The sequence below is a fragment of the Urocampus carinirostris genome, chromosome 1 (assembly GCF_059441175.1).
Source record: "Urocampus carinirostris isolate Australia breed hairy pipefish chromosome 1, RoL_Ucar_1.0, whole genome shotgun sequence".
In the NCBI taxonomy this organism is placed as follows: domain Eukaryota; kingdom Metazoa; phylum Chordata; class Actinopteri; order Syngnathiformes; family Syngnathidae; genus Urocampus; species Urocampus carinirostris.
The window spans coordinates 31,620,557-31,644,984 of NC_142349.1; the positions used below are offsets into that span (position 1 = coordinate 31,620,557).

General features: G+C 39.1%; 2 protein-coding genes and 1 long non-coding RNA gene across 5 annotated transcripts; 2 read left to right on the forward strand and 1 right to left on the reverse strand.

Annotated features, from left to right (window-relative positions):
* The first annotated feature begins 1,162 nt into the window (after positions 1 to 1,162).
* On the forward strand, positions 1,163 to 10,521 carry LOC148374312 (protein crumbs homolog 1-like). The gene is made up of 8 exons (XM_088334946.1): positions 1,163 to 1,310; positions 1,630 to 2,571; positions 3,610 to 4,160; positions 4,506 to 4,671; positions 5,722 to 6,625; positions 6,926 to 6,967; positions 7,970 to 8,092; positions 9,751 to 10,521. Exons 1-8 carry the CDS (start codon positions 1,262 to 1,264, stop codon positions 10,001 to 10,003), a joined length of 3,030 nt encoding a protein of 1,009 aa, XP_088191072.1. The 5' UTR covers positions 1,163 to 1,261; the 3' UTR covers positions 10,004 to 10,521.
* LOC148374313 (sentrin-specific protease 5-like) lies at positions 8,289 to 17,570 on the reverse strand. Of its 3 annotated transcripts, XM_088334948.1 has the most exons (11): positions 17,424 to 17,570; positions 15,532 to 15,982; positions 15,335 to 15,440; positions 15,000 to 15,144; positions 14,877 to 14,924; positions 14,722 to 14,799; positions 12,083 to 12,220; positions 11,917 to 12,000; positions 11,787 to 11,837; positions 11,617 to 11,710; positions 8,289 to 9,014 (listed from the first exon to the last, which is right to left on the reverse strand). In XM_088334948.1, coding segments are annotated over exons 2-11 (1,197 nt in total). In that variant the 5' UTR covers positions 17,424 to 17,570; the 3' UTR covers positions 8,289 to 9,012. The 3 variants fall into 3 exon arrangements, with proteins under 3 accessions (XP_088191074.1, XP_088191075.1, XP_088191073.1); XM_088334949.1 differs by lacking the exon at positions 8,289 to 9,014 and having other exon boundaries at positions 10,526 to 11,710; positions 15,416 to 15,440; XM_088334947.1 differs by lacking the exon at positions 8,289 to 9,014 and having other exon boundaries at positions 10,526 to 11,710.
* Positions 17,571 to 17,680: 110 nt separating this feature from the next.
* LOC148374314 (uncharacterized) lies at positions 17,681 to 19,700 on the forward strand. Its single transcript, XR_015850399.1, has 4 exons — positions 17,681 to 18,200; positions 19,118 to 19,191; positions 19,380 to 19,508; positions 19,626 to 19,700. It is a non-coding gene; the product is annotated as an uncharacterized LOC148374314 (long non-coding RNA).
* Positions 19,701 to 24,428: the final 4,728 nt, after the last annotated feature.

Sequence of the window (24,428 nt, forward strand, 5' to 3'; positions counted from 1 at the left end):
AAATTTAATGACTTAATTTTAAGTAAATGGACAGTGTGTAATATTTGGTGTCTCCTAGTGGTACAAAAAACTTTCAGTTAAACAAAAAAAAAGATTTGAATATTAGGTAAAATATACAAATGGTGGCACGGCGGTTGGGTAACTAGCTCACAGCCTCACAGTGCAAAGGTTCAAGGTTCAAGTCTAGCTACCGCAGCCTCCCTGTGTGGAGTTTGCATGTTCTCCCTGTGTCTGCGTGGGTTTTTTCTGTGAACTCCTGTTTCTTTCCAAATTACAAAAACATGCATGCCAGGTTAATTGGGCGGTCCAATTGGTCCCTCCGTGAATGAGCAAGTAAATGTAAATGGTGTTGATTTATATAGAGCTTTTCAAGTCACTGAAGAACTCCCAAAGTGCTTTACAATGCGCTTCACACTTACGCATTAACACACACTCATACACCTGCAGCCAAAGCAACTACTACTATTCAGTGAGTTGTCTGTCTCTGTGTGCCCTGCGACTGGCTGGAAAAGATTTCAGGATGTCCCCTGCCCACAACCCGAGGACATCTGGGATGGGCTCCACTACACCCGCGACCCTACTGAGGATAAGCGGTGCAGATAACGGATGGATGGATCTGTCCTTACTGCTGAAGGACAGACTGAAAATGTTATTTCCTAGGTCCATGTTTAAAGCAATAAAACTGTTCATAAATGGATGGCAAACCTATATACCGTACATTTATTGTTGCCTGTAAGGTTGCATTCTGATAATGTTATTTCTTCAATACTGTAACTACAAGCCTCATCTATGATTTAGTTTACATAGATGGGAGCCTGTTGAGTATGTTGATGAGATCAGACTCACATAATGTTAAGCTTCCGTTTGAATTATTAATAGCCTAAAAACAAAACAAAAAAATGTGTTTTTGTCTATGTTGTTATTTTTGGCACATTTTTCATTTTACATTGTCTGTTAGACCTCTCTTTTTTTTAAAAAAAAGAATGCAGTTTAAAGTCAGGTCTGTTGTCACAGGATCACTCAAATTAGCGTCCAGGTTGGAGTCTTCCCTCTGCTTACACATTTAAAATGTAAGACGCTTTAAATGCATTAGCCTAATCTCTCCAATCTTGGCTTGGGAAGATACAAACGTGCCACTGAGCGCACATGAGTGCGTGGAGGAGCAGCCGTGAGGATGGAGCTGCAAACTAGCTGAGCTAGATTTAGTGTAAAATGCAGATATTCTCAAAAGCCTATTAATTTGGAGGATTTGTGGCGGACAATGTTAAAATTAATCGCGCATGTTTGGATTTTATGGTGGCTTTTGGAAGGTAGGTAGACAAAGAGAAGCTCATAAAACTATTCTCAAGAATAGGGTTGCATAGAAAAATCTTTACTGAGATTTTTCTTTACTGAGATTTTTCTATGTAAGAGGTTTGAAGGTGGAGGTTTGAAGTGTGTCCTGCAGAAGGTTTCACATGTTTATCAAGGAAAAATCTTTACTGAAAAAAAAACAAGACAAAAGAAAAGTCTTTATTTCATATACTATTTTTCTTACCATGTAATGTTTTTCAGATTGATCTAAAACTACATTTAACGGGAACAACTATTAGTTTCAACCATATTTATGTTGCAATGATGTCTTTATAGGTATCTCTTCTGACGGGAACATAACCGGATGTGAACAGCAGCCGTGTCGAAATGGTGGCTCGTGTGAGAGTCACTTTGGCATTTTCAGATGCATTTGCTCTCAGCAACCTGTAAATGGCCGTCTTTACGGAGGGCATACCTGCTCTGTTGCACTTTCAGGTTGTGACGACAACAAGTGTGAAAACGGTGGACTGTGCTCGCCCTTACTGGTACACGGGAAACACATTTTTTCGTGCATCTGCCTAGCAGGCTTTTCTGGCTCGAAATGCCAGACGTCCACTGTTTTTTCTTTTGAGAGCCAAGGCTACATGTACATAGACACTCATCTTGTAGATCCAGAAGCTCCTCTAAATGTGACGCTCAGCTTTCGGACAGAAATACTTGTTGGGACTCTCTTGCAACGTAGAGTGGCTGACCTACTCCTTACCATTGAACTAATAGATGGACGTCTGAGCCTCCAAAGTATCAAAAATCAAGGATCCAGCATATTGGTCCAGCAACTACCAGATTTCCTTTCAAACAACAAATGGCACACACTTGAGGCTTCATTGGGCGGAGTAGTCAGCCTGATCCGGCTCCTCTGTACTGAGGGAAACTGCACCAGAGAAAGCAAACCAGAGGTACAGGTTCTCAAAGCAGCCTCAGCTCAACCTGGGAGTGTAAATCAAAGTCTCTTCATAGGAGCAGGAGCAGACTACAAAACAAAACCTCCACGTGCTTTTCTGGGTTGCTTCAGAGATGTTCTAGTGGACTCCCATCTAGTGGTGCCAAATACGTCGGTGAAGAACTCTGATGCTCACGTTAACGTAACAATGGGATGCAATAATAGCGACAAATGCGACGATGGACCGTGTCAGAACCGAGGTCACTGCGTGAGCCAGGGATGGCGGAGTTACAAGTGTGAGTGCCAAAGACCTTATGATGGGGGCAACTGTGCAGATGGTAAGAGGTTACAAAACTACTGTGATATTCTTGGAGAAATGGTTAATATATTTAAAAGGTATTTTGTATTGTTTCCTGCCCACAAACCTCACCAGTAGACTATTTTTGGAGGAGTAGTAACACACAGGAGATTTAATTTAGCCAAAGCTTCAATAATTTACTAAAAGTTGTTGGAAAAGCAGAATTTGTTTCAAAATCCCATTTTCACCAGATGACCTTCTCCACAGAGGTCTTTTGAGAGGCTCAAAATACTAAGAATAAGCGTTATGATACATTTCACCCATCAGAACAAATTAACAATGCCTATATTTCGTGTGTAAATATTGTGTAAATTATAACTATAACCTTATCCTTCTTGTTTTATAACCTTATCATCTCTGTTCCTTTATCTTATTGGCTTTTTTACCTCACTGTGAATGTGTGAGACTGGAGTGTCATGCCCAATTTCGTTGTCACAATATGTTAACCCATTTTGTAACAATGACAATAAAGGTATATTCTATTCTATTCTATTCTATAATCCTTTACAGTGCCAATAATCATGTTAACCAAATACAGGTAAATGTCACCACAGTTGGTTGTGAGATATGAAAGTCCAAAATAACCATTAGTTAGGGGGAAAATAGTTTATTTTATTTAGTACTGTAGTCACATTCCTCTCTTTGATTTTGCTTTGGTCCATTAAAATTGTTTTTAAATCGTTAACCTTATTACAGTCCCAAATTATTGATTGGTTATGATTAAGAGAGCACTTAAAGGTTACTGTCCTCACAATCCTATGATGTGGCTATCTGCCATTGTGGCTTTCTGCCATTCCCAAGGATAGCAAGGTTAGTCAGCAGACTTTAAATGAGCTTACAGGTAGAAATAGAATAGTCGTCAGACACATGCAATCAGGACACACTAGGAGTACACATGGGCAAAGGATATGCAAAAACGTGTGTTTGAGTAGCTTATGTGGATAGTCATACCAAATAACACTGAAGACAAATTATGATGTTTGGTCATAATTACAGAATAACTTTATTTCCTTCCTAGAGTACGTGACTGCAAGGTTTGGGAGAAATGCTTCTGAAAGTTACGCCGTCTTCTCAATAGATGACGACCCTGGTGAAACCTTGACTGTGTCCATGTTTATTCGAACAAGGCAGACCAAAGGCCTGCTTCTGATCTTGGCCAATAGCACCAGTCAGTACCTTCGCCTTTGGTTGGATCAAGGGAAAGTTAAAATTCAAGTCAACAACTTTGAAACCATGGTCGGCCAAAGTGCGATCAGCGACGGCCATTTTCATCTGGTGACGGTGAATCTAGACGGGCTGGAGGTAACCTTGTTCCAGTCCGCCCAGCTTCAAGCATCTCGACCAATAAGACACATATGGGCCCATCACGGGGATCAGGTTTTTGTGGGTGGATTCGCAGACCCCAGGGCCTCAGCCAAATTTGGAGGCTACTTTAAAGGGTGTGTCCAGGATCTGAGGATGAACAATAGGCGACTGCAGTTCTATCCCATTACAACTGCTGTGGAATCTTATAAACTGGAACAGCTGATAGGTGTTGCACCGGGATGCAGCAGTGACAACACCTGTGCAGTAAGTCGCTTAGCATAATATAAAAGCGGGTCTCAAGCCACCCCATTTCTTGGTATCTAGGTTGAAGTCTTGCATAATATTTTGATAACTCATAATTGCACCAAGTCTTTAGATCTGCACTACATATTTTGTGGGCTACAAGAACATGTAAATAATATGGCAAGTTGTCAACTCAAATAAGGTTAAATATGACTAGTTACTAGCATTAGTTCACTTGTGAAGGCAATGAGAATAATCACAATAGAACACTCAAAGAGAAACTGCACCGTGTGTAAGCTCCCTATCACGACAAAAGTTCCTCTGTTGCTTAAGTAAATTCATTTGGGCTCTTTTCTTTTTTTGTAGGTTAACCCTTGTCTCAATGGCGGCGTGTGTTACTCCATGTGGGACGACTTCACGTGTAACTGCCCCCCCAACACGGCAGGGCAGCGGTGCGAGGAGGTAAAATGGTGTGAGCTGTCTCCCTGTCCCGCATCCACCGTATGCAAGCAGAGCCCGCAAGGTTTTGACTGTAAGTGACATATAACTGTTTCATAATTGTCCTACCTTAAAATACTGTAAATATACATATATATATATATACTGACATCCTTTAAAGAAGTGCTACAAGGGTATATATTTATCCTATCTTGGGTTTGAAACCCTAGAAGGACGTATGTGTGGTCTCCAAAGACTGTTGCGCAAAAGGTACAGATTAATTAAAGACTGGCTCATTAAAGGAGGGAGCTGAGTTGAAACAGAGATCGAACAAATGACTCCTCAAACATATTAATGCCTGGTCGGATTATGTCCACTGTCACATACCGGTGGAGGTTTGAAGTGTGTCCTGCAGAAGGTTTCACATGTTTATCAAGGAAAAGAGGAATGGCGCTTAATACCCTGACTAGTAGCAACACATACTCGGTGAAAGGAGATTGCTACAGATCACTTGCTGGTACTGGGTGAACATTTTGGATGACAATTGTATATTCCAATAATGTCTGTATTTGAAATTACTTTAACTTGATGCAATCTTTTCAATATCCAGCTCTTGAAGGTTTCAGGACATTTTGATAACCAGGGGCTCCCAGTGATGTAGCCGAAACCTTTTCAATGGCTTAGCCAGGGAGACACATCTGACACGCGAGCTACGATCGCTGTTGGTGAAATCTCCAAACTCATCTAGCAGGTGTTTGATGTAGTCAGGGAATGTCTGTTGGGAACATCTTGATTAAACAGATGGATGCTTCACAGATTACTGATATGAGAACTTTTAAGGTTTCGAGTGAAGGACTTGGATGCTAGACAACCTCAAATAATATTATGAAATTATAACTAACCACAAAAACATAATGCCAGCTAGAATTAAAATTTCATGGGAAATCGCAAAGACCCATCACTAGTGAGCTATTTTCAAAACCTGTCCCCGGGCTAATCAGGTGTTCAGAGGGGGCTACCTGGTGCCCATGGGCTTTTGAGACATATGGTATAGACTATAATAAATTTATTTATCAAGACTCCCTTGAGAATGATGAATGTCCAAAAGAGTGACGTTATACAAATATTTTTTTGCCCTTTACAGGTCTTTCTAACATAACAATTCGTTCAGAAAGTGGAATTTTCCGTTACCGGAATAAAAGGAAGAACAACCGCACTGGTGGCCTCAGCAGTGTCTCACTCAGCCTCCGCACACGACAAAATGCTGCCACTATATTCCATGCACAAAAGGACTCCAAATACATTTCTGTCTTACTTGGGGATTCCAGAGTGGTTGTAGAGTACCAGGCTGGAGTGAATGAAGACAATTTCCAAACACATAGTAAAATTCAAATCACAGATGGAGAGTGGCACTCTGTGAACCTCAGCATGGACAACAAAGCCTCAAAGTGGATATTAAAGGTGGATGGAAATAATGAGGAAATATTGCAGTTAGTTGCTGGGGACTTGGATTTTCTTTTGGAAGAAACAGACATTTTCTTAGGTGGGTTGAGTTTAGACTTCCCAGGGAATTTTTCAGGATGTTTGGGTCCTGTAAAAATTGGAGGCCTTCTTCTTCCTTTCCACTTGGACACTGACTTGAAACTTCTCAGGCCTCAGGAAGAGCAGTTTTTGCTGTTGAATGCCAATGTCCATCCACACTACGGCTGCTGGGGCACGAGTGTATGTGCGCCCAACCCCTGTCAGAACAGGGGTGCGTGCGAAGATGTGTTCGACCTGTATCATTGCAATTGCCCCTCGACGTGGAGCGGCTCACTGTGCCAAGAACCGAGCGACCCCTGCCAGGCCAACCCGTGTGTTTATGGAAACTGTAGCAACAATCCTTGGGGTTACCACTGTACGTGTAAGCAAGGGTACACAGGGGCGCAGTGTGAGATGAACGTGGATTATTGTGAGAACAGCAATTGCAGCAACGGTGCGACTTGCCTCAAAGGATTCCAGAGTTACTCATGCCTCTGCCCGCAAAACCTCACTGGCCAATATTGCAAGTTAGTTCTTTCTCAAAACAAAAAAATGGCAAAGTATGGAAAGCCATTTGAGCATTTTTCATTAAATTTCTATCGAAACCTTAGACTGCTCAACACTTGACCCATTTTGAAATTTCAAAATTAGGGAATGGAGTGTTTTTAAGTTAAAAATGTTTTTTAAGTTAAAAATGGCAGTGTTCTGGAATACACTATGTGTTTACTGCATTTACTGAGTGTAACCCCCTAAAAAAAATTGCTCAAACGGCATTCCATGCAAGCATTTCGAAAATTCTAGCACTGATATAAGCATGTCTTTTACAGTGAGAAACTTCCTGAGATCCCATGGTACATCGAGACAAATCCGTGAGTTGTTTGACATTATTGACCGAAAGTTTTAGTTTTAGAATTTAAGCACTTTAACACCATGATCGACTACTGGTTACCTAGATGGCAAGCTCATTGGGTTGATTTGTTTATTTTCCCAGTTACTCTGAGTTACGTCTAATGCACACTGCCACTGGAAAAAACGTCTCAAAGACCAAATTTCCACATGTATACTAATTACTGGGTCAAACATTTTAAAACTATTGGTAACCCTACACATATAGAACACAGGCAAAACTATTTGTGTGGGCTTTAAAGTTTTTCCCAAGTTAAATTCAGTTCCCACTGCTTGAATACTTTGGCCCGCTTGAAAAAAAACAAAACGACAGTATTAGCTAAGGATTTAAAATCTTGTAATTTTTTCTTTGTGCGTGTTAAATGTACAACTGATGTCTAGTGTGAAATTCATGTTTGAGAACTTTCTCCAAACAACTGTCTGAAGAACAATTTAAAACTTAATTTAAAAGATAAAAACATTTTAACTACATTATGAATATATGCCTGAGTTCATGTTTAAAATGTGCAATATTTTAATTGGAAAAGTATTTTTTTAACATTTGAAATCCTTGTTTGCACGTTCTTGATTTACTACATCATTTTTTCAGTGTTAAATGTTTAGGGTTAAGAATAAAACTATACTTTCTCATTAAATTTGGACATTTTTTCACTAGTTGCCAGGACACTATTTTAATTTTGCTAGAACAAAACATTTAAGATGTGGATGTTTTAGTTCGTCAGATTTTTTGCAAATCAAAACTGAGTATGAATTGCACTTGAGTTCCAATTTTATACTAAAAAAACTCTTTAGGTTATTCTTATCATCTTTGCACATGATATTGTGAAATAAGTTTGTAAAAACAAGATCACTGATAGTTTACTTCAAACACATATATGACACTCAATACTTGTTTTTATAATTAGCCACTGCTGTTGCTTTGAAAAAAATGTTCTAACATTTCTATTTTATTTTTGTTTTTTTAGTCTTCCTTTGCTGCCAGAGTCCAAATGTAGCGGTCCAAGGTGGAACTTCAGTTGCTTCAATGGAGGGAATTGTACAGAAGTGGAGAACAGTTGCAACTGCCTGCCAGGTTTCTCAGGAGAATGGTACTGCATGCATTAATAATAACAATTTCCTTTCAAAGAAAACTAACCATAGATTTTAAGCCCATACAAAACAATTTATTAGGCATAATATATCATGTGTTTGGTACAATGGCGATGCCTTTGCTTATGTAATACCTACAGCAAGCATGAGCAGGAAGTCAAACATAGGTGAATGAAGCAAGATACCATGTTGGCTGTTTTCAGTGAGGCATTGGAAAATAAAATGATGAAAAACATCCAACTATAATTCAGATGATTACTACTTTGTTAATCGGACAAAATATGACTAAATGACAAAAAGGACACTCTAGGTAAAGAGAAAACATCGGTGAATAAAACCCAGCAATACAGTGCCTAGCAAAAGTATTGGGGGCCCCAATAACTTTTTGTCATATAACCACATTTCAGGCTTAACTTTAAGCTAAAAAACTGAAATTATTTTCTATAAATCAACAATCCTGAAGTGGAACCAAATTATTTCAACATTTTATAACATCTGGAACCTCAGTGGAAATGTTTAAATCTAAGCTTAAAACTCACTTCTACTCCATAGCGCATGAATAACCTACTCTTCTCGTCGGCTGAAAAAATAGTCTAATATAGTGTAATAATCTGTGAAGCCCATTGAGACTCTTTGTGATTTAGGGCTATACAAATAAAAATGACTTGAACAAGGTGCTCTGCTCTAGTCAGAAGAGACCAAAATTAAACTTTTTGGGCTGAATGCAAAGAATTACGTTTGGTGTAGGTAAAACACTACACATAACCCTTAAAACACCATTCCCACTGTCAAACATGGTGGTGGCAGAATCATGCTCTGGCTTAGCTTTTCTTCAGCAGGGACTGTGTAGAACTGTAGATCATTTGAGTTGACGGGATAAAGCAGAATACAGGGCAATTCTGGCGAAAAAGCTGTTGAATTCTGCAAGAGACAGGAGAATAGGGCGCAGGTTCACCTACCAACAGGACAACGACCCTAAACATAAAGCAAAATCTACAACAAAAAGGTTACAAACCAACAATATAAAATGTGTTAGAATGCCCAAACCTAAGTCGAGACCTCAATCCTTAAGAGTATTTGTAGAAAGATCTGTAAAATGCTGCACACCAACAATCCCCATCAAACCTTGAGGAACTTGAGTTGTTTTTAAGGAAGATAATTATGTTTTAGGATGTGCAAAAGGTATAGACACACCCTAATGACTTGTAGCTGTGGTCACAGCAAAAAGAGCTTGAACAAAGTATTGACTCATAGGGGGGGCAATACTTTTGCAAAGCCTACTCTTCAAATCTTTATTTGTTAGCACAGTATAAAATGTTGAATAAATGTGGTTTCTTTTCACGATCGTGTCTCACATGTTGATTCTTAGAAAACATTTTGAGCTTTTTATCTATAAGGTGGAAGCCTGTCATATGACAATGTGTTCAAAAGGTCTGGAGCGGGGACAATACTTTTGCAAGGCACTGTACAACAAGTGGCAAATCAACGCAAGACTTTATGCTGAAAATATGGAGAAAAAACTCCACATGTAAGAAAATAATGCCATAGATCAGCACGTCCTATATCTATAGTTGGGCTGGATTCTATCACCTTGATCATTTGAAGTTAGTAAACTTGGTTTTACATCATACATTCGCCTTTTTTATTTTGGCTGCAGGTGTGAGAAGGACGTGGACGAGTGTGCCTCCAGCCCATGCATGAATGGAGGCTTTTGTGTCAACTACATCAACCGATTTGAATGCGTGTGTGATTTAAATTACTCGGGTATGTACTGCCAAATAGATGTCAGTGACTTTTACATCTACGTCTTCCTGGGCCTGTGGCAGAACCTGTTCCAGCTGGTGTCCTACCTCATCATACGCCTGGACGATGAGCCCGAAATCGAGTGGGGTTTCCAAGTTAATGACTAGCACTCATTTGTACAAATCAAATGTCACAAATCATTAAATGTAAATATGGTGGGGGATATCAAGAACCTTGGGCTAAGCAGTCAAATATTAATGACTTAGTTTTAGCATTGTCAGTAGAAACAAAGGCTATGGAAGTGGGATTTTTTTAAAGTAAAAAATATATCAATTAATCAATACAATTAATCACTCAGTGCTACGGAAACCGCGAACAAACAATCCATTTATCATTGCTTATTGGTCCCGTTTATCTCGTTCATCCTTTAGCAAAATTTTCACATTTGTTATTGATGCAAGACTTGTCCAGTTCCATCCTTTGGAAATTGAAATAACAGGATCACAATTAGAACGGTCTGATGAAAACAGATTGAGCTGAAAAATGACTTATCCGTGTAACACTTGTGAATGTAGGCGTGATACTGAAAACAAGAGAGCATGTTTGTGCCTTAGCACATCATTTTGAATGTGAACATTTCTTTTTTGAACATGGAGACTTGATTGTATTAAACATTTGACACTAAGGGGTTGTGGTCATCAACGGTTTGATTTATTCCGGTAGCATGATGTATGAACAAAATAAATTACTTCAGTCAACTTTACAAATATGTCAACATTTCCAGCTTTCTAACCACATTCTCACCTTTTAAAGGTAAAAGACAGTATTACATGACTAAAAAGGACAGTTTAGGTTTTATCCTAGCGAAATTCTTCATGTGTGATACAAAATTGAAACATGAACTAACTCCAAAATCTAGGGATCAAGCCTTCCACCGAAAAGCACCTGTGAGGATACATTAAGGCTCAATCAGTCAAGGCCAACAGGAGGAAAGTCAATTGTGAAATGTATTTCTATTGAAATCACTGGTAAGTCTTCTTATGTATACAAGACATCGGCAGAAACTGGATTCCGAAGGCATAGTATACCATGGTATTCAATTACAGCATTTTTCACCCACCAAATACAATCTATCAAAAGCAAAGATATAAATGTACAAAACTGCAAAATATGACTCACATTATGTTTTAATAAATAAATAAATAAGGAGTACATTTTATATTGTAACCAGAGTAAAAAGACATCTGTGTAGATATTCTCCAAAAGGGAAACTGTCAAAGTAGTAATCAGTCCACACAATGTGCTTCACAATTACTCATTCACAAACACACATACACCGATAGCAGCAACAGCAAACTGCTTATCGGGGTCATTAGGGGTTCAGTGTCTTGCCCAAGGACACTTGGACATTTAACTGTGTGATTTCCAAATGTATTCTTTTTTTTAAAAACACGTTTGTTATTCCAAGAGTGAGATGGAAATGGAAAACAACTGTATCACGAGCTGCTACATGAAAATTAAAAGTTCACCCTAAAAAAAAAAAGCATAAAAATGTTGGCCTTTTCAGTGACACTTTAAGATGAACCTACAATCCACTCAGAGCTTCACGGGTTAACATAATTTAAAGTATTTCTCTTTTTACAAAAATACGTTTAGAGAAGGTGGATTCAACTTTTTCTACAGTAGTTTTTGTAAATCCCCAAAATGTAAAATTGTATCCAAAAAGTCACTACCTTTTTGTGAACAGTTTATTATCATTGTGCCTGTTCTTGCAGCTTACATTCACAGAGCTCTCTGTAGATCCTCTTGCGTATCTCTGGTATGTTTCTCTGTGAAAAGCAGAGGGGCTCATCCAATGCCAGGCATCTCGAATACTGAAAAATAAAGATATGTATTATTTCTAATGATCTAGGCAGACATCGGTCATGCATACGGAGCTGTACAAAGTACCTCCAAGACGAAAACACCGCAGTCATTCTCATTGGTTTGCTGCGGGGAATTCTGGGAAAAGAAGACGCAAACAAAAGAGTAAATACATATTTTATGGTCCATTTTGTTTTGGGTGATTGTGAAGCCGTACCTTATTGATTAACACAGTCCAACCTTTCATAAAAGAAGTGTGATGCTTCTCTCTTGCTTCCCTTTTCAAGTATGTACCGATATTCTGCAGCGGGTGAAAATGTGTACAGTGACAATCACCCATGATACCGGTGCCAGCACTTTAGACCAAAAACATTGCAACTCACCAGTGCAACTTCAAGCGGTGCATTGCTTTGAGAGTCATACAGACAGATGGTCTTTCTTCCGATGTTAATAGATACCAAACACCAATGAACTTCTAAATGTATAGGCACCAACACAAGGCTCCTGGAGAATAAATCGACCTGTTAATTTGCAGAAAGATATCTGATTAACACTTAGTGTCTAAAAGCCCAAAGTTCGTTTTTGGTAATTAACCATATATCTGTTTTTGTTCTTTTCAACTGTTTGAAAATAGCAAACCAATCCATGTTATGGAAGTCTGGTTGTAAAAAGTAAAAAAGTACATCAGTAAGAAAGTTACATTTTATAAAAGTCTCTAGTTACTGTTTAGCTTGTAAACTTCAAATACAACATTTTAATAAATATATGTAGAACTCGGTAACTGTGATCAATTTACTCTCAGACAGGGCCCCATATTAGTGGGTACCTGTTAGAAAAAAAAATCTGGTTCAGCCATTGCTTTTTGCCAATAAATTGAATGTGACAATAAAGGATGTCTAAAATACGTCTTAAGTCACGAATGGACAATCTTTATATCATAAACAGATATGTGCCTTTTAAAATGATTATGTGGTACCTCCACAAATGTGACGACCAAGTCCTGTTCTGTACAATAGACTGAAAGAGTTTCCACAACCACTACTAGTGAAAATGTAATTGTAGAGCTCTGATATAGTATATGGCTCTCAATTGCATTTAAAAAAATATATGCAATGGATAGATGCGCCAAAGAGTTGCCATAACTTATTTTTAAACCCCAGGCCAAACTAATGGCCTCACATACTAACAACGTAGTTTTATTTGATTCAATTAAATATAGTTTGAACATGGATCGCATATCATTGCATTTTATCTTTTATGTTTCACACAATGGCCCAACTTCACTGGAACTTGAATTTGTCACTGTGTCAAAAGCAGAGGTAAGATCTAAAGCCCGAGCCTGAATCAAAATTCGGTCGGGCAAGTGAATGTTTGGGTTCCGGCTGGCCTTCTCTCTCGCTGATTTTTTTTTGTTTTTAGTTACCCACTCGTCATTGTTCTTAGTACGTTTTTCTTTGTGGAGGATCCACGCATTGACTCTGTTACCTTTTTGCGCAACATAGCTCCTCGCGCATTGGAATACGGCAGGGGTTCACAAATATTGGGGCATATAAAAGTCCGTCAATGGGGTTGCGGGGTACTTTTTTTTTTTTTTTTTACAGAATCAAGTGCAAATGCACCTCTACTACACTAAGGGAGCAGTGGTGCTCTCTTGATTCATTGTTTTGTTTATATTCCGCTTCCATACACCACAAAGCACAGAGTATGAGCATTAAGTAGAGTAGACACGAAGTGAAGCAGACCCTCAGGTGACCTCATGAGAAAATATATAACCCAGATGAGGCGGTGGGTGAAAAGAGACGGGGTATAAAAGGGTAAAAAAGGTCTCCCTTGAGCCGAGAAAGTTCGACGTCGTGTACCGTAGCCGTTCATTGGGACCACGGAGGTGGGGACGAGAAAAGAACGTTTTAAAACAGTTGGCATCAGACAGCATGAAGACAAATAAATTAAGCTGTCACTTCAAAACATTACACCCCCATCGCACTGATAAGACGCTCAGGTTTTTTTTCCAGCAAAACATCCCGAACGAAGAGATTTGGCACACATGGAGTTGACGTGCTCCCACCTATATTGAGCAATCGTTGTTTTGTCCCAACCAATATTGTATGATAACTTTTTTAAAAGATCGCTCAATCAAAGCAGCACAGAAAACTTTAAAACACAGTCTCTCCGAAAGCGCTAACGAGTAGGACAAATGTATTGCCAGCGCCTTTCCATATTTCACGGGACAGTTATGTTTTGTTATGATTTGGTTATCGCTAATATCGACCCCAGACCTATGTTCTTGGTGCCAAATATTCATCATCATCCGGGTTCGTGCCTCCTAGATCAGTTAATTAGCGAACATGGAAAGTTCAGTTCGGGAGGTCACGAGAGGATTTCTTCCTCCAGAGAGGGAGGGAGGGGGGACAGTGGTGTGGTTTGGTTGGTTGACAGAGGATAATTGAGAAGACATGGATGGAATGATGGTATATGCTAACACAATCACATTTAAGGCTGCCACTACTTGAGTCAAAACCAAGTCCAGGGTGTTTCCATCTTCATGAGTGGGCACATCAATTAATTAATTAAAAACAAATGTATCAAATAGGGACTGAAATGCAATAGTAAGCGAACTACACGGGGAATTGAATGTTAAAGTCCCCCATAAACCTGCGGACAAACACGAATGGAGGACTGAATCCTTTGCACGCATCCTCCCCTCACGGGTGGATGATTTAAAATAAAAGTTAGCAAGAGAGAAACCCTCCTCCTCGTCAAATAACAAGAGTCCTCACAAATAACATTTTCGGTCCCAGGTCAATTCAGTGTGGATTTTCACCTATGGTCAAAAGTAACAAGATGGCAAATGGGTACGTTTATTTTGGACGGATTGTGAAACAGTGGCCTCGCCTTTGTGCAAATTTTATAAACTATAAACCTTAGTAAGCCTCCTTAAGACTAAAGCATTGTTGTATTGAAATAATACTATTTGGGTCCGTTGTCTGCTACTCAATCAAGAAATGTATTAAGAATGAGAAACCTGTTTTGTCCATCTCCGAACCCCATCATAACCTTTGGTCACGAGCTTCCGATGGAAAAAACTGTTGAAAAAATGAACCTGGAAAAAAAAAAAAGAATTTTTTTTTTTTTTTTTACATTATAAATGTTATTTAACCCAGAAAAATTCCAGATTACCTTGTGTTGGGTGGTTTCCATAATCAACTCTCCATACATGTTTATAACCTGCAACATGAAAATGATGGACTGATTATTCCAAGCAATTCGTGATCTAAACAAGAGATTCTGCAAACACAAAACCTGGTCATTGAGCCAATTCTGATGGGCAAGTGTGGACAAATCATCCAGCGTCAGGGTGTGTTTTTTGAAAACCACTTGGAACGAATTATTAGATTCCAAAAGCTCTGTAGAAGTTCTCTGTTTCACAACTTCAAAGATGCTGTCTCTATTGCACAAGAAAATTCAATATATTTGGAATTAGTTAAATGCAAGACTATGAAACAAGATATTATTTGAAGAATTTTGAAAGCGCAAAATGACAACTTTTTTTTCATTATTATTTGCATAACACTGGTGTGTTTATCCTGATGCAACTAGCTGTCCGAAGTCCTCTTTTTTCCCTTTCGGGCATTCACCTGTCATTTAAACTGGTGTTGAACGTTTTCTCTAGGTGTCTGACCACATCCCCGTGTTCCAGTGGAATGAACGTTCCGTACCTTATAATGAAGTCATCAAGGTATTCTAGAGGGATTATGAAAACAGATTGTGCACAAAATTTGGAAAAGCTATGATGAAAGATAAAAAACTGAAATAAATAAAGGGAAAATCATACCATAGATATGTTGGGTCAATCCTGCGAGGCAAACTTCAGTTTTTCTAGATTTTCGGCGTTTTTTCTTCTTCTTATGAATTGTGGAATCTCCATTTAGAGGTTTTTCTTGATAGGTAGCAGCGCACTTTCCTAATTGATCTTCAGAAACAAGCTTTTGGTGTGCATTTTCCAGAACTCGTGAAGGGGACGTGTAGCAGTTCTTTGTATTTCTGGATAATCGGGCCATGATGTTGAAGCACGACCTGGGTCGTGTGATTGTTAAGAATTTTCTAACCCCGATAAAACCCAAAAAACAGTTCTCTCTTTGTATCCACATCCACATTCGCAATTTGGAATATGAAAGTCTCTTTGCCCTTTTGGTGGGAAGGGAAATGTTGTTGATTGAAAACATGGATTCCTTTTTTTCCTTAAGGCACTTCAATTTGTGTCGGCGCCTCTTTATCCGATACATCTGCAAAAGATGGAGAGTTTTAGATGAAACAGACATCAGTTTTTATCCAATTCATAAACTGTCATATACTGAGAACCACACTTTACAGGGGATTGTGTTTCAGCGATAAGTTAAAAATATTAAAAAACAAGGGTTAAAACCAGTGCTTCTCAATTATTTAATTAAGGGTTTTTTGCTACCATGCATAGTCATTTCATACATACATGATGGAACGTTTTATGAATGGAACAGAATGTAGCAAGGTGACTTTTGACACAAGTCAAACAGAGTGTGCCTTTGTGGCTCTCCTTTCTCACACGTCAAAGCATTATTACTGTAGTACAGTGGTTTCCAATGTAGTGGACACAGGCCCCAGGGTGCCCCCTAAGGACAGTTGAGGAGCCCACAGACCTGTTCTGAAAATAGCTCACAAGTGCTGGGTTATTGTGATTTTTATTGATTATTTTTTAGTGGTTGACCAAGACTGTTAAGCCCCCTTTCCCCTCTTTATTTACAAAAAAATAACCTGGTAACAAGATAAAAATTACATGACAAGTCGTTATTCCAGGACTATATATCAAACAGGGTGCCCTTTGCATTAATTACTGACAAAAAGTAGCTCTAAGTTTGAAAAGGTTGGAGACAGCGTTATCATCCTATTTTCAATTCACAGGGACATCAAATGAACCAGAATACAGTATGGCACTAAAGTAATACTGGCTGCGTGTAATGCATCTTATATTGTGGGAAAAAAGTGTTCTCCATTCGATCCCTGGTGCTGAGGAATGCTCTGCCCTCTGAGATTCGATCTGCCACCTCAGTGAAATTGTCTAAATCTAGATATAAAATCTATTGCATCAATTGTAGCGTAAACCTGGAAGGGGAATTACCTCACGTGGAGTCCCTTCTCAAGGTTTCTTCGTTTTCCCCGTTATGAGGTTTTTGAGTTTTTCCTTGCCCTTATGTAGGTGTTAGATCAGGGGATGGTGTGTTAATAGTCTATGGTTTACGATAGTCTATGCAGCCTTTTGAGATTGTGATGAAGAGCTATATATTAATTTATGTCTGTGGTTCTGTGTTATCATTTGAGGCACAGATGTATCCGTTTTTTTGCTCAACTCACAGTTCCAAGTGTATTGATGTACACGGTAAAGAGAACAGCACATGGCCACGAATGTTCAGGTCCCCTTGATTAGAAACGTTTATTCAGTAGACAAAATATTCAACCCTAATATTTAAAATGCAATAATAAAAACGAACCTAGCAATAAATAATGCCCTCCAAAGCACAAGCTGAGTTATGTTATGTTTAAAATATGGTGTTGGCAACACATGGTTGGAATGGGACTGGTGCTTAGGGATGTGCAGTTTGTGCATATTCAACCAATTTAAAACGGTTGATAAAATGCAAATGCAGATAAGTGACATTTGACAATGCACATAAAGCTGTTATAAATCCTTACCGTTAGGATAGTAGTTCCAATACCTGTTGTTGCATATTAGATCAACAGAATCGAAAAGCATGGAAAGACTACAGCGTTTACAAAACGTGACACGACGGTCGCACGTTGATGACGTAGACATGTGTGAGAACTATCACGCACCCATCGGTAATAGATTACGAATCTTAAAATGGATATGAACGAAATGCGTATGAATATTAATGACAAATAATGATTATTATGTACAAAACTCATATATACGTTCTTTAAAGTGACACCAGGTGACGTCAGCAAACTTAGTAAAAAGGCAAACAACTTGCCCATTTCGCGTTTTGGGTTGGCCAACGTCGCCGTCGTATTTGCGTATAATAATATATAGTGTCGAACTATGCTTAATTGCTGTTAGAATTGTCGAGAAAAATTGTTCAAACTTCACATTGTTTATTTGATGTTGATAGTGTCAATAAGATTGTTCAAAAAAATGTTTCATTCATAGTCATTACTCGCTTGGCTGAGTGCGGTTGCCTGGCTGATTTTTAATCGTGTAAAAAACAATTAAAGTACCATTATAGTTCTAAAATTATAGAAGAATATAATTTTCTTTTTATGGTATGAGGGACATCAACTTTAGTTGATTTGTTGCTAGTGTTCCTTATTGCACATAAAGATTCGTCATTTTTTAAATTCACCTCTATCTGTACCCAGTGGGAACATTTGTTGGCCTGGAGAGGATGGGCGCCATCAGGCTGTACTTGCCCAAGACACACCACGGGAAACGGTGGCCCTACGACCCTTGTGGTTAGTAATTTAAACAAAAAAAAACCTGGTGGCTAATTCAAATTGTCTAGGTCATTGTCTCCCAACCCTTATAAAATTAAAATCTCGAGGCACAACGAAAGATACTTTACACAGGTTACATTTATTTGTTCTTTTTGGTTTCATTTTTTCAAGCTTAAATTAATATGTTTCTGTACTATGGACCAGTTACAATACTGAGTAATTAGAATAAAAACAATAATAATAAAATAAAACAAAATAAAAACAATTATAAAAATAGCCAAGTGACATTCACTGTCAGTAGACTACTAGGGATCCAGAAGGGTTGAGTAAAGGCACTAGAATTTATCTCATAGGACCAAGCTGTCTCGCCTTTTTTGATATTGAAGGCGTACTTGCAGGGTAATGGACTCATGTTTTTAGAAAAAAAAAACACTTTCAAGCCTTGCATTGAAAATGACATAATACATCCATCTATCCATTATCTTCACCGCTTACCCTCAGTAGGGTCGCGGGGTGCTGGAGCCCATATCAGCAATCAACGGGCAGTGGGCAGGGGACACCCTGAACTGGTTGCCAGCCAGTCGCAGGGCACACAGGGACAGACAATTAGCTCATTCATTCACACCTAGGGACATTTTCGACCGGCCAATTAACCTAACATGCATGTTTTTGGAATGTGGGAGGAAACCGGAGTGCCTGGAGGAAACCCACGTAAGCACAGGGAGAAAATGCAAACTCCTCACAGGAGGTTCGATCACATGACCTCAGAACTGTGCCGCACATGCGCTAACCACTGCGCTGCCATGCTGCCCCCTTGTGATAAGTCAAACGTTATAAAATGATTTGTCTGAATTTGTTTCCACAACGTTTCATTGTGTTTGAATGGAGAATTTTGGGAAAGTGAAAACTAAGGCATGTTCTTTTCATTTTGTGAGGCCCGGTACCGATCCACAGCCCGGTGGTTGGAGTCCACTGACTTTAAAGTTCATGTCTGGTCACCATGGCTCAGGTTGTAATACAAGTCATTCATTTTGGTTAACAATTCTGCTGCAATATACTGTAAGATTTAACTTTATTTTTAATTAGTTTTTCATGTTAACCCATTTTTTAAATCTTGTTTACCAGAAAAATAACACAAATAATTCTTCAGGGAACACTTAGCAATATTCGAATACTAGATACCGTTGTATTGTGTAGCTCTACCGAAAATACGTGTTGCAAAGCACAAGAAAGAATACTAACTACAGAGACTTAGGCCCAATCCCATTCCTCTCACTTGGCCCTGAGAACCCTCCAGTGAGGTCCCTCCATAGGCAAGTGCCCTTGGTGAGTGGAGTGCAAAGTGGAGATTGTCCCCTAGGAAATTGGACAACACTTGCAAGGTTCCACCCCAGTACTTAAACTTCCCTATTTCTTCTCATTTTTTTGCCTATCCTTTCAAAGGATTTTGGATTTTTTTTCGGGGGGAGAGCACCCGAAGCAGCAAGATGGCAAACAATCATCTCAGCCCGCTTGAGGTAAGGCTCATGTTATATAAAATAAATGCAAATTTCTCGACCTACGAGAGGCACCTTTATATGATAGTTCATGTATTTTTTTCTCATTATTCACATCAATATTGTTCTTTCCAATGAATGACGTTTTTGCAGCTAGGAGATGCTAGATAAAACACAATTTCCCTTTAGAGTGAGCAAAGAAATTCTGCCAGTTGAACAAAACACATTTAAGAAATTATTTACGTATTCCCTGGTACAATAAGAAAAAAACATCTCAGGAGCCTAAGAAAACCTTCCCGGGGGCCGGATGTGGCCAGCGGGCCTTGACTTTGACAGATGTGCCTTAGGTGATGAGTGTCTGTTCAATAAAAATAAACTGTTAAATATTTGTTGGGTGTTGTACAATACACGAAGTACCCCAAACACACACACCCCCCCACACACACACAGAATAATTGATCCGGATGTAAGAAAAAACAGCAGTCAATATTCTGGGAACATATTTGGTACCCCACCAAGGTCAGTTCCAATGACGTAGTATAAACAAACAAATCCTCAATTTTGTTTGTTCTGCAAACTGACCTCCTGTTTAAGGTTTAAGGGCAGCACGGCGGTGCAGTGGTTAGCGCATGTGCGGCACAGTTCATGTCATGGGAACATCCTGCGTGGGTTCAAGTCCAGCTCCAGACTGTATGAATGTAATTTAACTGTGGAACAGTAAAAAATGGTTTTATTTCAAAATGATTCAATTATTAGGAGGCAAGCCGGCACGCTGGTTAGCGTGTGTGCGGCACAGTTCTGAGGTCATGGGTTCATATCCAGCTACCAACCTTCCTGTGCAGAGTTTGTATGTTCTCCCTGTGCTTGCGTGGGTTTCCTCCCGGCACTCCGGTTTCCTCCCACATTCCAAAAACATGCATTTCAGGTGAATTGGCCGGTCCAAATTGTCCCTAGGTGTGACTGAGCGAGTGAGTTGTCTGTCCCTGTGTGCCCTACGATTGGCTGGCAACCAGTTCAGGGTGTCCCCTGCCCACTGCCCGATGATTGCTGGGATGGGATCCAGCACCCCCGCGACCCTACTGAGGATAAGCGGTGTAGTTGATGAGATGAGAAAGTCCAAGTCTTAACTTAAACAACATATAGACATTTCTTTTCCTCTGTTACTTGAAAACCAGCAAAATAAGATTTTTTTTTAACTGTCAAGTCATTTTTATTTATATAGCCCTTTATCACAAGGACTTTTAAAGGGCTGCACAGATTATTGCAAACCACAGACTATTATTACACCTTCCCCTGATCTAAAACCTACATGGGGGCAAGGAAAAACTCAAAAACCTAAACATATGGAAAAGGAAGAAACCTTAAGAAGGTAATGAGGTATATGAGGTACATATTAAGGAACATGAGGTAATCCCTTTTCCAGGATGACCAGGCTGCAATGGGTGTTGTAATAACAATTAATACACATATATCATCAACAGGAAAAATAGGTCATTCATAAACTAAAGAATAGAAGTTTGTTTTAAGCCTAGATTTAAATAGGTTCACTGAGGTTGCAGATCAAATCTCAGGGGTAAGAGCATTCCACAACATCGGGGCCCAAATGGAGAATGCTCTGGAACCTGCGGTTCTCTTCTTGGCCCTTGAGATCACTAGTAGACCAGCATTTTCACAGCTAAGGCTTTGGACCTTAATACCTCTAAATCTATTTTGTTTCATAACCTATATTTCTCAACAATAAAATATTAGTCAAGTCCCTTCAAAAAGAACATTGCACAATAACAGCATATCAAAATTATAGCGTCTTGCAAAACGTGCTGATTCGTTCTTTTATCATCTTTGATTTAAAAAATCAGCACAAACTAATTTGTATATTTTTGTTTTGCAGTTTTTTAAATATTGTGCTTTTGAGTTCATGTTGGTCATCAGTTTGAGTGCATTACTCTTTATTGAGTTTATGCAATTTCATTTTGCAGTACATGGTTTAACATGGTCGGTCAAAAATGTTTATAGTTTGGGGATTTTTATTTGGTTTTCGACTTTCAGGTGCACTTTTTTCTATTGCAGTTAACAAAGGTATTCCTTGTTTAAGTTGGTACATACTTCTTTGGTTGTTATTCTCTTGTATGTCAATAAGGATACAGTGTTATGCAGTACTTAATACAGTTTATTGACAAATTACACTGGAGAGGGTGGGGGTTGGAAGCCATTGGGGGTGTGCGAGAGGATTTCCTCTTCCAAGAGGGGCGCGACAGATGATAATTGAGAAGCACTGGTTTTAACCCTTGCTACATGGCAAACACCAAATCGAGCTGCTCTGGAAATCGATGAGACGCCGCTGTCCTCAAATAAGCGCCCCACGGCAAACATCCTTTTTGTTGCGCAAGCCACTGATAACGGAGGGACCCTCTGTGCTTTTTAATAGTCATCCATTCATGAATTTTACATTCCAAAGACAATGAAGTTGCATTTTACCGTGTGCGCCGTGCGTACGCTATAGAAAAGCATCTATTATAAAAAGGGATGTTCCACACATACCTCAACAGTGATTGGAAATTACTGTGTAATTTATTTTAAAATACAAGCACTTGCAGGGTAATGGACTCATGTATTTAGAAAAAAAAACACTTTCAAGCCTTGCATTGAAAATGACATAATACATCCATCCATCCATTATCTGCACCGCTTATCCTCAGTAGGGTCGCGGGAGCGCTGGAGCCCATCCCAGCTATCTTCGGGCAGTCGGCAGGGGACACCCAAACAATATTGCCAGCCAATCGCAGGGCACATAATACAACCTGTAATAATTTCTATATTCAGGGGTGAAAACTTCACACTTGCGAGCATGAATACTCATCTTGTTGAGAGTATATGTCAAAGCACGGTCCGCAAAAAAGTTTTTTTAACAGCCTCTGAGATTATCTTGTTTTGTTATTGTATCATACACCTATTCTATCTATCTACCCTGGTCATATCCCTCAAGAGGGTTGACCGACAGCAAGACAAACACATACAATAACAAAGAAAATAAAAGGGAAAAAATAGCAAAAAAATACACACAAATTTTTTTGGACCATAGCCAACCCAATTGCCCAAACACCCAAACAAGTTAGGTACCTCGGCACCTAAGTTGGTCATGCTTTCGTCCCTCCAGATGAAACGGGACACCAGAAAGCGGCCGTGTCACTCGGGTCAGGGTGACACAACACACACTTTTGTTCAACAGTAGGGCCCGACAGCTTTCACTGGTTTACCCCTGCCGCATCATACGGGTGCCCAGCCCATCCTTAAGAACGCGTCCACAATCCCACTATCCTTTCACAACACCTCTCCACTCCTTTCTATCACCAACAAGAGCTCTAGCTTCCATTATATTTAGATCTCTTTCGAACACCTACCAGAAATAATTTGTAATAATTTGTATTTCATTTGTTTTACTGTGGATTACTTATCCTTCAAGAAAGTGTTGTGTTTGGTTAATAGACATTTTCCCTTTATTTTATTATCCATCCATTATCTGCACCGCTTATCCTCAGTAGGGTCCCGGGGGTGCTGGAGCCCATCCGAGCTATCTTCGGGCAGTGGTCAGGGGACACCATGAACTGGTTGCCAGCCAGTCGCAGGTCACACAGGGACAGACAATTCACGCGCTCATTCACAACTAGGGGCAATTTGGACCGTCTAATTAAACTGACAAGCATGTTTTGGGTAATGTGGGAGGAAACCGGAGTGCCCGGAGGAAACCCACGCAAGTTTGGGGAGAACATGCAAACTCCACACGGGGAGGTTGAGGTAGCTGGACTTGAACCCTGATAACCACCCAGCCGCCGTGACGCTTATTTTATTATAGTCTATCCAATTTTATTTGAGAAAAAAAGGTTTTGTTGAGTTAATAATGGAGGATTGCTGTTTTTTTTCTTTCTTTGAAGTCAATATAGCCTACTTTTGTGCAAAAATAGAAACTTTCGGTTATAGATATTGCCTGAGTAATAGTACTTTATTTCATTTCAAATGTATCTTACAGGGATTTTTACATCAAGGATATTTCTCTTTTGCTCCTGTTGAGAATTAAAAACAACTGGCAAGGGCATGAGAAAATATTTCTCCATGTATTTGTTTATATTTGAATATGTAAATAAAAATATGCCCTTCTACTGTTATAGAACGCAATTTTTTTAACCTAAAAATGAACTCAAAGTTTGGATGAGGTCTTATTAATATTACCGTATTTGTGGAGTTATTGAACTGTCGAAAAATCACTGACCGTGCCATTGAATGTAACGTGAATTAAACCGAAGTCGCAGCGGTGAGCACTGAATCCCAACCAGGGATAAAGAGTTCATATGAAAAGGCATTCCCTTTATTTTTCTTCTCATTAACACACTTTTTTGGTTAAGGTAACAGAGATGATATTTATTTTAGCAAGAATGAGAAAGCAGATCTTGTAAGTAAACAAAGCAAGAGGCCTGCTAATTTGATTCCATATTGAATTGAATTGTTGTCCATATTAAATTGTTGTCATTGATAACAACGTAGTGAACATTGTCTGCAACGAGATTAGACATGGCACTCCAGGATAAACACATAATAAAGACTTAAAATACCAAAATAAGATCATGTGTCAGGATAAATAGGCATACGTATTAACTTACTGTACTTGCTCCACTACCAGTGAGAAGTACAGTACCGGTAATTGCATTGACGAAACTTCTGTTTGATGAACAAAAACTGAATGAATGAAATCAAAATA